This window comes from Melopsittacus undulatus, chromosome 15, assembly GCF_012275295.1.
Source record: "Melopsittacus undulatus isolate bMelUnd1 chromosome 15, bMelUnd1.mat.Z, whole genome shotgun sequence".
Lineage (NCBI taxonomy): Eukaryota > Metazoa > Chordata > Aves > Psittaciformes > Psittaculidae > Melopsittacus > Melopsittacus undulatus.
The window spans coordinates 1,456,028-1,470,134 of record NC_047541.1 but is presented as its reverse complement, the minus strand read 5'-3'; the positions used below and the strand labels follow the sequence as shown (position 1 = coordinate 1,470,134).

The 14,107-nt window shown below is 45.7% G+C and overlaps 1 protein-coding gene across 1 annotated transcript in view; it reads right to left on the bottom strand.

Annotated features, from left to right (window-relative positions):
* UBASH3B (ubiquitin associated and SH3 domain containing B) overlaps positions 1-11,381 on the bottom strand; it is a 61,363-nt gene extending 49,982 nt beyond the window's left edge. Inside the window, exon 1 of the mRNA XM_005142762.3 lies at positions 11,167-11,381. Coding sequence (XP_005142819.2) covers positions 11,167-11,330 — 164 coding nt within the window. The 5' untranslated portion in view covers positions 11,331-11,381. The remainder of the gene's footprint in view (positions 1-11,166) is intronic.
* Between the last annotated feature and the right edge of the window lie 2,726 nt (positions 11,382-14,107).

Genomic DNA, 14,107 nt, shown 5'->3' with positions numbered 1-14,107 from the left:
TTCTTTTGGTGTATCAGCTATCATTTGAAAGGAAAAAAAGCCAAAACCTTGTGCTTTTAGGTAACGTTTGTTCTCCTAAGCCAGCAGCTAAGCAGGCTGCTCTGCAGCAGCTCTTGCTGCATTGCTCACTTGAGCTTCCTGTTAGATCTGACAAGGTTTTCCACTGACCTTTAGATGTCAGAAAGGATAATAAACAGACCTTTGTGACTGTGTTCTCCCCACTGCTCCCCATTCACATAGAAATAAGATAGGGTGGCTGGAGTTGCGTGCTCTGGCATACAGTGCCCTCGTCCCTTCCCATATGCACATAACCCCACTGGCCATCAGGAAGGACTGAAATGGTGTCTCTGCCACCCTTCTCCCCTAGAAAGAGCTGCTGACAGCAAGTATGTAAAATCCTTCAGCTGTCATCCAGGGAAACCCTATGAGACCTCAGCAATCTCCTGCTGTTATGGCTGAAAAGAGGAATTTTATCTCCATTTGTCAAGCAGGCTGGTGGAGCACTGGTGGGGGCGAACGGAGGAAGGAAAGATCATTAAGACATGGCAATCCTGTTCCCATGTTAAGGGATCACTCAGCCTAACAGATCCCAGTACTTCCAAATGTAGTTTTGCCAATCTGGCCTCAGGCTCTCGCAACTTGCATTATCCTAAAAGACCCATTGATTTCTTCTTACCTGTCGTCATGTTTTAGCTGGGCAACCTTGGCTCTACCCTTTCAAAGTTCACTTTGCAGAAGATGGGCCTATCTAAGCATGAAGTGCAAGCAAAGAAACCAGCAGCTGGTCTCAGGAGTTTCCTAGGAGAACATGACAAGGATCACAGCAGGCTGCCCAGCACCCTTGGTTAGGCTGACTCACACAAGAAGCCTGGCGAGACACGTTTCTTGGACACTTGAGTCATTAAGACATAGCCTAGGCCAAAATCACAGGGGGAATGCACTAACCGATGTTCCTCACCATGCATCTTCAGAGGAGTTAAAGGCTGGGTATAAATGATGGCTGGCAAATATTAGTAGGCATATGGAAATCAAAGAAAACCCCAGTCACACCATGCATTCCTAACATGGCATTCTCCCCCTTAGAATTCCCAAGGACTTACAGTCCTTAGATCCTGATGAGGACCAGCAATTCTGGGGGAGGAAGCAGAGGAAGTTGGAAAAGATAGATTGACCCCCAAAGTCAGGGTCTTTATAGGAAGTTAAATCCTCCCTCAGTGATGCATCTAATGAGCTGCTCTGGGAAGCTGGAGGATGAAATGGAGAATTCTTACAAAGCATGACCTTCCCATTTGCAAGTAGAAAGTTTTACGTTAGGGAGAAAAGAGGAAATACCAGGGGTGAGTGGGTCATTTCCCCCCAAACCTGTGCTATTTTTATCAAATCAAAGTGAGACTTAAAATACCCTCATACAGATGGTTTCAGGTTGGCGTAAGGGGTTCAAGTGGTGCAACTTGTCCCACACAGAAGACCTCTTGTACACAGAGAGGTTTCAACAGGATGGAGGATGGATGCTCCTGAAGCAGTGAACCTGTAGTTGTTGTCATACTGGAAGGAAACAGCATCAGCTGTCCTGCACCATCACAGCACAAGCTGTGTGCATGATTGGGGTCTCTGTAGACCCATCCTGACTCATCCTTTCCCCAGCCTGCTGCGCTTGGCTGATGTGCTTCAAACCCAAATAACCAGGGTAGCAGGGAAGCCTCCTGCAGCCCCATGCCCATGAAACCTTACTACATGCACCAGCTCTGGAAAGCACTGTGAAGCCCTGGTGCTCCCCAGGCACACAGCAGCAGGGCAGCAAGTGCTGCAGCACAGAACTGGAGTCTTTACTAAAGACTCTGCTGCCCCACCATATAAATGCACTGTGAATAGGCACGAAACACCTGAGGTTTGTATTTTCCCTCCCAGAGGCTTTGATACTGATTCTTATTTACACACAGGCTCTTTGCATTACCTGAATGGTGTGAAAAAAACCCATTTCTCTAAAGGAAGCTTTCATAGCAATGGAAATTGGGTTATTTCTGGGTATGATCCTCAGCTGGTGTGTATTAGTATGGCTCCAACAAAGTAAATGGTGCTGGGCTGGTTTACACCACCGGAAGGCTTTGCCCGTTAGAACATGAATGCATTTATGATATAACTACGCTATGGGAAGGGTTGAAGAGACTGTTAAGGGAATAGAAACATGTATTGTAAGGTGCAGCTGTAAGTTAGGTTTGCTCCAAGGCTTGTTTCCGTTGCTCATAGACTAGTGTGAATATGAGCCAGATTCTTGTTTAGTTTGGGATTTCTTTGAACTGACTGTAATTTATCCATGGCTGATATATTGTGATTTGACACTCACTAAGACTTGGCAGCTCCTCTCAGGAAGAAATATTGATTGTGAAGAATAGATTCAATATAATAGTAGAACAAGGGAGCAGGACATCATTGACACCGTTTACAGCCTGCAATTCTGGAGCGCCCTTTGTCTCGAGTGGATGGCAAATGTTAATGAAGGTGCCCTCTCTGGCATCGAGCAACTTGATGTATTGTCTCATCTGAAATGGTTCTGTCTGTAGAAGGGGAATGACACTTATTCCAAAGTAGCTGTTCACAGCAGTGCCGTTCCCATGCAGCTGTGAATTTCACCCATCAATCTAACTGGCTGTAACTATGGGTAACGACTGGGAGTACAGGATTTTGGAGGCAGTGCTGAGATCACTGCCTGTCAGCAGGAGATGATACTGTCTGCTTCCTTATGTGGCCTCTCCCTATTCACTCTAGGGCATTTGCTCTTTCTGGCTCCTGTTTACATTGCTGGCTCCTAGAAAGGGATGATGTTTTCCTTCTCTGTTTGCACAGCCCCCCAGCACAACAGGATTGTGGTACTTAGAAATCAGGCTTCTACTCACTGGTGCAAGGGGAAAATGGCAACCAGTGTTTCATGGCAGCATAAACTCAGGGCTTGAAATTTGCATCATGAAACCTATTCAGTCACTGTGAACGAGATGAGGACCGGCTTAGAAGAAAAACAGTATCATTGATCTATTTGAGGTATTTCCAATGCCATTTAATGCAGCCCCCTTCATGCTTGGTAGAACTGTATGAAGCATCTTGATCTCAGTCATTCAATAGAAGCACGTGCTCAAGGGCTTTGCTGAATCAGGCCATTAATGAGATTTGTGTCGTGTAGGAACTTGCTCTATTTCATTAGGTGGAAGAGAAAGAAAACAGTCATTTTTACAAATCAGGAGATGAGAAATCTCTCTGAAACACACCCGCCTCTCCCCCGGCAAGTACTGCACAGTCACCAGCCATGAGCTATTCATTCTGCACTACCATGAGTTGCAGAGCCTAGCTAATACTACATGAAAGGGGAAAAAGTGGCACTTGCCTTGCATTAATAGCAGGGGGCTGATGGGTAGGAGTGAAATACACTTACAACCTCTTTGGATGTCAGGCTATGGGAGGCCAAGGTATTTATCGGAGTTACTGATTGTGGAATATGCCTCCGCATTTGTAGCACAGAAGACAGATATCCCAACATTTACACAGGGCTGCTGTTTGCTCAGCCACATGCATAACCTTTCTCTAGCATTTTCCTGCTAATCTCCTGCTGGCAAGGTATTGGTGCTGGCAATGATAGCAGACTTCAGTCTCAAGGACCTGAATGTGGTGTCTGGGGAAAGCAAAGACATCAGACTCATCTCTTGTCACTCATTGCAGGTTCCTGTTTATAATTGCTTGCTTTCTGTCTAAATACTACCTGCTGCACGGTGGGTGATAGAGACCACTCAGGACCTGACAATACCTGCTAGGTACTGTCATATCTGCACATGCAACTCTGCTCTCTGTGCCAATCTTTACTCTTTTGGGAATCCCTGTAAAAAAAGGGGCTTTCCAGGGAATGGAGGAGCAATGGCTCCTGCTGGCTGGCTGTGTGAGATCGATATCTCTTGGCTCCATACCATGAGTTGTGGGTATTCAGGAGTACCTTAAAACTCATCTTTTGTGAGTCCTGGGACTTGTCAAAGCTTCAGGAGATCTTAAACACTGCTTATGTTGGCTGTCAGCTGCTTTGTTGCGGTGACTTTAGCAATTCCCTCAACCCATCCTATTATTTCTTGCTGTTGTTTTTTCCCCCTCCACTTTATGCTGCATTCAGTCTTTGTGCACGACTGGGCAGCTCAGGATATGGTAGGGACAGAAAAATGCCAAGCAAAGCCAAGGCCTATTCTTTCCAGGTCTGTTTATATAGGGGGTGAGTAAGACACAGGCGCCGCGGTGCACCCCATTGTAATGCACAAAGCCTGCAGCGAGTCTTGGTGATGGAATCCAAACTGCTGTCAGCTGCTAAACTACAGCTCTTTTGATGACTCTGCTTGTTGAGGATAATTAGACTGGTGCAGTACAGACACACACACGGATGTCTCTATTCTTTTTGCAATGGCAGAGCACATGCTGGGAATCCACTATGAGCACCAGTTAAAACCTGGGGCAACGTTTCTGAGTGTGAGCAAGACTTGAGAGTCGATGATTTGATTTCAAAGGTGACTTTAAAAAGCAGGGCTCATAGGAGCCAGCAGAGTGAGATCTTGACATTTAAAAGCACCAAATGACTAGTTTTTGGGGGTAAACTTTAGCTCATGATCTGCCAAAACCCACAATCCCCCCCTGACTTGAGCAGTAATCTAGGAGTAAACTTCCAGAGGGCTTTATAAGGCAGACTTCTGCAGAAACAGGCCAACATGCTGCCTCTGTCACCAAGCCTCCAAGGGGAAATAATAGCACTCTATGCAAACAAGGCTCCATTCAAACAGTCCATGCTGGCTATCTGGAATCATGAGTTTCTCCAGTGAGCCTTTGTCCTGAGAATCTCACCAGGAAATTTAAACTGGCTCCTGACAGTAGTATCAGGTCTGTGAATTGGGAGAGAAAAAGGGACTGAAAAGGAAAAGATAACACTGGTATCTCTATCACTGATACATAGCTTGAAAGGCAATTGCATGGTAAGGATCAAGTTGCTAACTGGTTTTTGATACAGAAGGCACAAAGGCTCTGTCAGTGACATGTAGGGTCTGGCTTTCTGAAGCTCCTCTCCTTCCTAGTGTAAAGGGTAGGATCAAGCCCAGGACCTTTGCTCCGAGACACAAAACTCATCAGAGAGAAGCACAAGCAAATGTTTTCTTGTCACCATGTCATTTCTAATACCAAACTGAACTAAGTACTCAGGGACCAGGAAACTTTCTGACATCTCTTTGAGTGTTTGCCAAAGTTAAAACACATCTCAGAAATCCAGGGACTGCCGTCTTCTGGCTGACTTCCACTGAGCAAGGAACTCGCTGCATATGGTGATGTTACTCAGACATTTCCATCTGAGATCCCAATGAAGCATGGTGTGTGAAGCCGATGTAAATGTGTGCTGGTTTCTTTCTCTCCTCTGAGCTTGCCTTCTGGGCAGCTAGCACTTCTGCAGCAAGTATTGCAGTGACTTGCTGACCTTGGCTCTGCTGTGAGCAATCTTTGTATAAGGATTTTCTGTCCCTAAATCATCTTCTCAATACTTTTGGCAGCAGCATCTTTATCGATGTTGGACCTGAATATCTGATTGTTCCACTTCTCCCAACTGTCAGATATGATTAGTGCCAGTTATGTATACAGATTGCAGAACTGCTGCGGAAGTATGGACTGCTACTGCTGCCATTATAATTTGGAGTGTGATCTTATCATGGGAATGACTCCTTCAGCCTCTGACAAGACAACGTCTCTCTCCATTTGAAAATGTTACACAATGGCATGGAAATGGATGTTCCACTTAGACCAGATATCTAACTCTTGTGATTAAGCTAATAGACTGAAACTATAGATTTAGGTGCAAGTGCCAACCTAACTACAGATTTGACATAGATATTAGGCTTCTCTGTGCCTCAGTTTCCAGACAATACAGTGGAAATAGAGAACTCTTTATGCTTTATCACTTCAGATCTTCGAAGTAAAGGAAGTGTCTCATAGATAACTCTCCCACACCAAACATGCTGGAGCTGTTAGCACATAACAGTCTGAATACTGCAGTAACCATCTCTCTGTCCCACAGCAGAAATGTGCAATAAAGCCAATAGAAAAACGTCCATACACAGAGCAGCCATGGGTCTCAATCCCTAATGTATGTTAGCTCCAACCCTTCTCCAGTGCACCTTCCCCACAGCTGCTAACTCAATTGCAGTATCCATGTTCCACTGCGCAGTGCAGACCTGTTGGATCCCTTCCAGCACAGATGTACCAAATTGTTATGAGGCCTCAGTGCTGAACCCAGGGATTGCAGTACATGAACTAGACCAGTTAATTGCTCAGGCTGTTGCTCAAGTTACAGTGTGGAATCTCATCCATTAAACCCCTGCATGAGCTAAGAGCTGTGCATCTCAGAACTGAGAAAAGCTCCAAGCAGCGCATAGAAAGGGAAGGTCACAGTAGGGAAGGTAGGTCTTGTCCAAGTGATGTGCACCTCTAGTGAGTTCTTCCACCTTCTCTATTGGTAAACTGGTCACAAATGCTTCCTACGAAGTTCCTAATCAAAACCATCCATTGACCTGATTGGTGGCTGGTATGCAGTACTGGATGTGGAAGTATTGTGGCTAGATGGTTTCTCTTCTGCGTAGTCCAGACAGAGCATATGGGGAAGCTTTTCCCCAAGCTAAACACCTGGATTTTCTATTCAATAACTAAAGATTTCCTCCAGTGCTGTTACCAAACCTGGGAATCCACTTTCAATGCAGCCTTCTAAACTGTTGCTTCTAGAAACATTGACTTCATCACTCAGGATGGGGTTTCCCTCCACACCCCAAGCCAGCACAAGTCTCTGTGAATCATGGAAACACTTCTAAAGCTTGAGCTCAAGTGGGACTTAGGGGATGCCTATGTTTTGGGCTGGTCCTTTGTAGTAGGATGAATTTCAGCCAAGAGTACTTGTACAAAACTAATACCCTGCAGGCAAGGCCGTGAAGGAACAGAAACCACTTCAAAATCGAAAGATTATCTGCAGCACTTTTCTTCCATACAGTATTTTCCCAAATCCAGCTCAAACCCTAGAGGGATGAGAGACTTCACAGCCTTTCTGTGCTATGTTGCTAAGTCTGTTACTAGGCAAAACATGTTTAAGCAGCCTAGAAAACGTTTTCAAAACACAAGAGAAGGTTTTACTTTTTGTAAACTGGATCTGAGATTCTTTTCTTTGACAATAATGAAACTCTTAATACTCCTCAATTCTCCTAGTTACTGAGAAAGCAAATCAAAATCAGACCGGCTTGGCTCTATTTGGGTGCAGGGGAAACCTTGTGCAGCTTTGTGAATGAATTAACTCCTCTTCATACCCCTCCCTGAACACAGACTTAAACCCAGGTGGTCTTTCGTAGGTGGGAGGAAGGAGGAAATGTGTAGCATAGGTGAAGTTGATTCATGCTAAACTGTACAATATTCTTGTCTATCCCATTTTTATGGCAGGGAAGTGTTTTCAAGTATGTCTAGCATCAGCAGATCCACTACACACTGAACCAGCATTATGGACTTCTATGTAGAAGATGGTCCCCTCTTTTCAGGCTGAGATGATGGGAAGGAATATCACTTTAGTTTTAGAAAGCTTTGCTACCTGTGCCAAGTACAGTGCTCATCTCCGGGCTTATCACACAGAGCATGGCAACCAAAAAAGCATGATGCCTCTAATTTAAGTGCTCTGTTTTATGGACACTGATTTACCCAGTTTGAGTAATGACAGGGGCCAGAGAATTATCTTCATTTTTCTAGGCCTGGATCTCTTCTGAAACAGCACCTCAGGGCTGTGGCTTGAATTCAGAGTTGCATGCAGAAACCCAAGTAACATTCGATATTCTATATATTTATCTATTTGTGCCCATATGTGCACCCAGAATTGAGACAAAACAAAGTAGGATTTTTTTCTCATCCTGGAATCTCATCTGTCTGTTTTGGGGTTTGTTTTGGAGGAGTTTAAATCCTGACATGAAACTTTAAAACCTGTGAACCACTGAACGTGCTGATTCTGGAGCCACATTGATTTCTGCACCATGTAGGCTACAGGTTTTCTACTGCTTAACCCTGTACTAGTTCCACCAACTTAATTTTGGCCAAAGGCCTTTCCCATCCTGACACAAACTCACTAAATTTCCCTGTGTTTAGCATTTTACAGCAATACACATAGATCCTTTTAACTGCTTGTACATACATAACAGTTTTAAGTGATTTCAATTGAAGCCCTGTGGTTTCCATGGCCTGTAAATTGCATTGTGCTTCCCTTTCCATTTACTAGGAATACTATCAACACCTATATAGGGATTATCACACAATAATGAGAGGTGCTGGCAGTCAGATTAGATTTGTGTGTGCAACCACTGACAGTAGATCCATTATTCTATGATTGTATGATTATGTGCTGATGTACAATATTTTGGGAACAGTAGTTGTGTGAAATCTCTTCCTAGATGAAGCCTGTTTTGTGTTAAGGGGGATCTGGTTAGATTTTGTGTGACCCCAGGTGGAATAAAAGGCTTGTCTTGGTGCCTGAATTGCAAAATGGCAATCGTAACATCACTTTTGCCTTCCTTCCTTCCTTGTTTAAATCAGAAACTGCTTGGGATACGGACAGCCGCCTCCTGTGCGACCAGACAGTACGTAATGTAATGGGATAATTACAACATAAAAAGGTAATGACTGTGTGCTGATGAAGAGAGAGAAGTAGAACAGCTCTTCATTGTAATAGTCCAAAGCAATGGCATACTACAGTGGTTTGAGCAATTGCTATCCACAAGTAAGTGCATCAAAGGTGGTTTATACCACCCTGCATCACCACGTAGTTCAGAGTAGCCCAGCTGAATGGAAGCTGTTGCTGAGAAGGAGGAAATATTCTGACAGACAGATGTGGACCTCTGAGTTCTTATTACTATTATAAACTGTAACCAGGGAGAATCAAATAATGAATGATTTCAGTTTTGAACAGACAAAAGCTGACCTGCCCATTGGTAGGGGTGTGAGGTATGTGAAGTTATCGAGCTGAATTAAGTTAAGCAATGCGAGTACTCCCCAGGATCTCAGTACCGTCTCTAGATCTCGTCTAAAACCAGCATTATTGTCATCACCAGGTAGCTCCTGTGCCTCTTACCCTGGCTTCAACTGTTCTCTCTGTCCCCTGCCCTGGTCAATCCCCCCAGCTCAAACCAGAAGCCAGGAGGCCACTGACGCCAACAGCAATGACATTTTGTGACACGGCTGACAGACCAGTCTGACAACTTGGAGCTTTGTTTTGCATAAGCCATCCAAACAGATGGTCACCACTTCCAAGTACCAGCCTGGTTTGTATCTGTACACAGCATCTACAAGCACAGATCTGAAATCCCCTGTGTTGTTGAATTCTCTGCCTCCTGTTGGAGCTGTGGCTTTGATTTAGAAAACAGGGATGGGAGAGTTTTGGGAGAAGATGCAGAAGGGCTTTACTCTAAGGCTAATTCTCAGTACCAGTTTGGGGGGACACAGTGTTTTTACCTCCTTGGCAACCCGCTATTCTTTCTCACTCACACAGAGTAATATGCTGTGAGTTAAAAAGCAGCATGGGGAGGCAGTGACCTTTAGGGAATGTCCTTTTGCCATGCAGCCCTCTCTCATGCTTCCAGACCTGTGTGCCATTCCATAGTGTACCCTCCGTGGGTTTTGGGGTTTATTTCTGTCTTGCTTATCCCATTTTCAGTGATGAATTGTTTGTAGCATTTCCAGTGGGCTGGAATAGCCACTATGATGTGAATACTTCACATCAGGAGCGTGGTCCCCCTCCCAGCAGACAGCTGAGTTATCAAACAGGGTTCTATTGCAGCACCTTGCATTTAATATCAAGATAATTTCACCCATCTGGCAGGTTATATTTGAAATAACTACTCTTTGCAGTTGAGGATGTTTTGCGCCTTTCTCTGGCTTGCTCTCTGTGTTTAACCCTTCCTATCCTGCATGATGAAGCTTTCGGTCCATTTATGTTCAATGTTAGCGTTTTCTTGGGCGAGAATATGAACCACAGATACAGTTCCTCAGCTAACTGATGTCAGCCTTGATGGCACTGTTGTACAGGTAAAGAACTAGTTTCATTCATAGTATCAAGCTGGTTTTTCCTCTGGCTACACTGAAAGATGCAAATCTGTTTCTCCAGGTGAGCAGAGCATGAAGTCACCCATCTCCTGCTTATCTCCACTTGCATGCATTGTATATAAATGCTGTATGTTGATTTCAGGAGATAATTATATAGATCACTGACAGGCATAAGGAACATAAGTAGGACAATAGAAAACGTATGTTAGATTCTCTGTATGTGCTAGTGGATCCACACCAATTTCATGAATCCCCAAATGACATATGTCCTTAAAACTGCATGTGTGCATCTCTATAGAAGAAACCTGCACAAAGACACTGAAAAACCATTGGGGTCTGACTGGTCTCAACAGCAAGGAAAACTTAAACAGATCAAGGAATCATCCGAATCCCGGCTGGTTTCATTTGCATCCTTAAAGTGCACAGTCCCATTTTGGGAGTCACTATGCTTAAAACTGGAGAGTCATTAACTTATCGTTAGGTTGCTGCCTAATTAATCGAAAGCATTAGCGCACAGAGGGAGATTACACCAGGGCACTGCTAAATTAGGCAAGAAAAACCCACCACTTTGGACAAAAGACATTTCCTTCTATTGCTCTGTTCCTTTCTGGTTGACCCGCAGGCAGATTAAAGGAAACCTCCCTGGTGACCGAGTTAGCCAAAGCAATTGCGCCTTTAGGACCCCCTATTTTCAAAGCCTTTTGGAAGGAAGGGCTTTGATTTCAACCATTCGCCTCCCTGGCGCTGCCCAACTTTCCAGCGCTGAGGGGACGGGACCCGCTGCTCCCAGGGACGGCACCTGCCACCCCCCATCCCCCGGGTGTGGGGCCACGCTCCTGATGCTCCGGAGCATCCCTCGGCCCGTAGCGCATCCCCGGACCTCTCCGTGCGCGCATCCCGGGGCCGCCGGAGCTCCCTCCCGCAGGCTCCGGCTGTGGCAGCAGAAGCAGAACGGCGGCCGCTGCTTGCCGTAGAACCGAAACGGGGCTGGTTGGTGGCGGTGGGGAGGAGAACGAGCCGCGGGGAAGGGGCCGTGCGGTGACTTACGCCCGGGCTTTGGGGAAGCCCATTGACAGCAGGATCTCCAGCGACGAGCCATGTTTGATGGTCCCCGAGCGGTGCTGCCGGTTCCGCCGGGGGATGACTTTGCTGTACAGCTCCTCTTTGGCAGCCATGGCGTGCGGTGCGGGCTGCCCTCGCTGGGCCATCATCACGCAGCCATCGCCGGCCGCGCAGGGCCATGCACACCCGCAGCGCCCAGCGCCCCGCCGGGGGCCGGGGCAGGGCCCTCCTCCTCCTCCTCTTCCTCCTCCTCCTTTCTCCTCTTCCCCCTCCTCCTCCTCGCCCACACGTGCGCTCCCCACGCCGCCACCGGGGACTTCGCAGCGGATCGGAGAGGAGCCGCTCTTCCCCTCCCCTCACCCCCCCGCTGTTTTAAAGCCGCCTCCGGGTATGGGGTGTAGCCCTGGCCGCAGCCAGACCCACGGGGCTCCGGTGGGGGGGAGTTCGGGGGACCCGGCGCTATGGGGCTGACCTATGAGGGATGCTGTGAGCTGGAGCAGATAGGAGGTGAAGGTTTGGTTTATAAAGCGAAAGCACTTGCACAGACAATTACTATTTTTATTTTTCTGGGTTTTAATCATTTTTATTTCTTCTTTGTGCAATATTTACTGACCTAACTGCCCAGGAGAGAGCAGAGCGGAGGCAAGAGTGCTCCAGGACTTCAGGGGCTCTGTGCACCACTCGCTGCAGCTTTGATGCTTTAGCACTAGTGGTTAAACTAGGTGTAGTTAGGCAAAAGAATTGTGCTTTAATAGTTCTACCTCAATCTTAGGTTTCTGCATCCTTCCGGTCCCTCTCCAGGCTCTCAGTTGGGATATACAGCCTCAGAGCCTGTCAGTCTCACGGATTGCCCTTCCCAGTGTAAGGTCTGCTGTGACTGAGCCCATCTCCCATGCAAAACTGCCTGTTTATCCTATGGGCTGAGTGGGACAACTGCTGCTGTCATCCTAGTTGTATTTCAGCCTTCAGTTTGGTGTGTTCGGGCTGTAAACCAAGGGGTTCATCTGGCATCCTTCCCTCCTCTCCCTGCTTTGCACTTCACAGTTGAAGTCAAAGACCAACAATGACTGATAGAGAAAACTTCAGTTCCATTCAGTCATTTACTTCACACACTTTGGTCTTTCATACCAACAATTTCACCAAACTGTCACAAACTAGTATGAAGCTCCTAGAAGGAATGGCATCCCCACTTTAACATAAAACCTTGATCTAATACCTTAAACTTGTTGTACTCAGCTGAGATCACGTATTTGAAGCAGGAGGAAATCTGTGCATTTTAACTGCACAATGGCCATTTTAGTATCACAAGTTTGCCTTTAATCAATTCATTGAGTAACCAAACCTCAAACCACTAAAAGAAATAAAAAACAGGTTTATATAGAAATTTCATAAATTATAATGAAGGCAATTTTTAATAACATGAATTATGGGTTACGTTTATTAGAACAAAAATAATCTATCTTTGCCAGGACATGTATTGCCTACAACTGTTCAAATAAAGTAGGTAATTACAAAAGAAATCTTCAAGACAAACTCATCCCCAGCCATGCTTGTAGCAGCATAAGGATAGAGCTAGCCCTGGACCTGGGAAAGGAGAAGGTGAAAATCCCACATTAACACTCCCACCTCCCGGACAAGCAGTGCAGGTGATTCCCAGAGGAATCTGATCAATGTGCTGGGATTTGCAGCCAACAGAAATCTGTGTGGATTGTTGTATTCTGACTTAACGCAGTATGTTTTGCTCATGCATGGTGGGTTTTTTGTGTTCCAGTTGTATTACTCAATCAGGAGATAACAATAAGAATGCAATTTACTATGGAAGTAGCTTCCAGGGGCTTTGCCCAGATGAGAATCCCTTTCCTTTAGCTGTGACAGATTCACAGCATCAATGACAAGAAAACCCACATTATAGAAATGATCATGTTGAAGTTTTGGTGCTTGGATGAATTGCTGCAACTGACTCCACTGGAAGCATCAAAGATGTTGCAACAAGCAAGGAGGAACAGGAATAGGATGTTTACACATCTGCATGTGTAGTCTGTCAGTGAAACTGGCTGCATACTGGCTTGGGATGATTTTCCAACCTACCTAAGAGACTGCCTCATGTTCTCATACCTTCGCTGAGTGCCTCTGCATTTATTCTTCCTTTACATTAAAACCCCTATACTGGGAAGCAGCCCTCTTTTTCTTTCCCCCAACAGTTAAATATAGGCCTTGAAATAATGCTTCCTCCCACCTATTTCTTTTTGATTGAAAGCTGAAAATGAAAGCTTAGTGATGAAATAGGAGCAGGAAAGCAACAGGCTTGTCTGTGTTCTCTGGGCTCTCCTGCTGTTTTCCTGAGTGAAACTCGAATTTATCCCTTTACCTATGGGAGAATGTGTTCTTAGGGGATTATTTATATCACTTCCTTCAATGTGACACAGAATTAATCGGGGGTAGGGTTTAAAAGTGCCACACTGGACAGCGAGTGGGAGTGTTGCTGTATTCTTCAATAGGAAGAGGTCAGGCTCCTAAGGAATGTGAGTCAAATTTAGCTGTCTTGATGCTACCACCTCACTTTTGCATGCAAAGGGTTTACCCTCTAACAATGGAAGTGCTCTGAAATAAACAGCACAACAGCAGGAAACGGAGCAGGGGTTTTGCTTTCCTCCTTCCTAACTTCCCTGCCTTTAAAAGGGAGTCAGAGCCCTTCGGAAAATCCCTGTTCAAGGCTCTGCTTTTGAATTACTACCAATTGAATTGCGTTGTTGCCCTGGGGGGAGGGAGAGACGGGGACAGGATGTGGAGCTCCTCCTAGGCCAGCACCTCCTTTGTAGCAGCAGCAAGGGGAAGACTGTCCCTTGTGCCTTGGAAAGAGAAGTCTGATGTAAGGCTAACATTGAGTAAAAGCTGAACAATGAAGGACACAGCAAGATCACTGTTT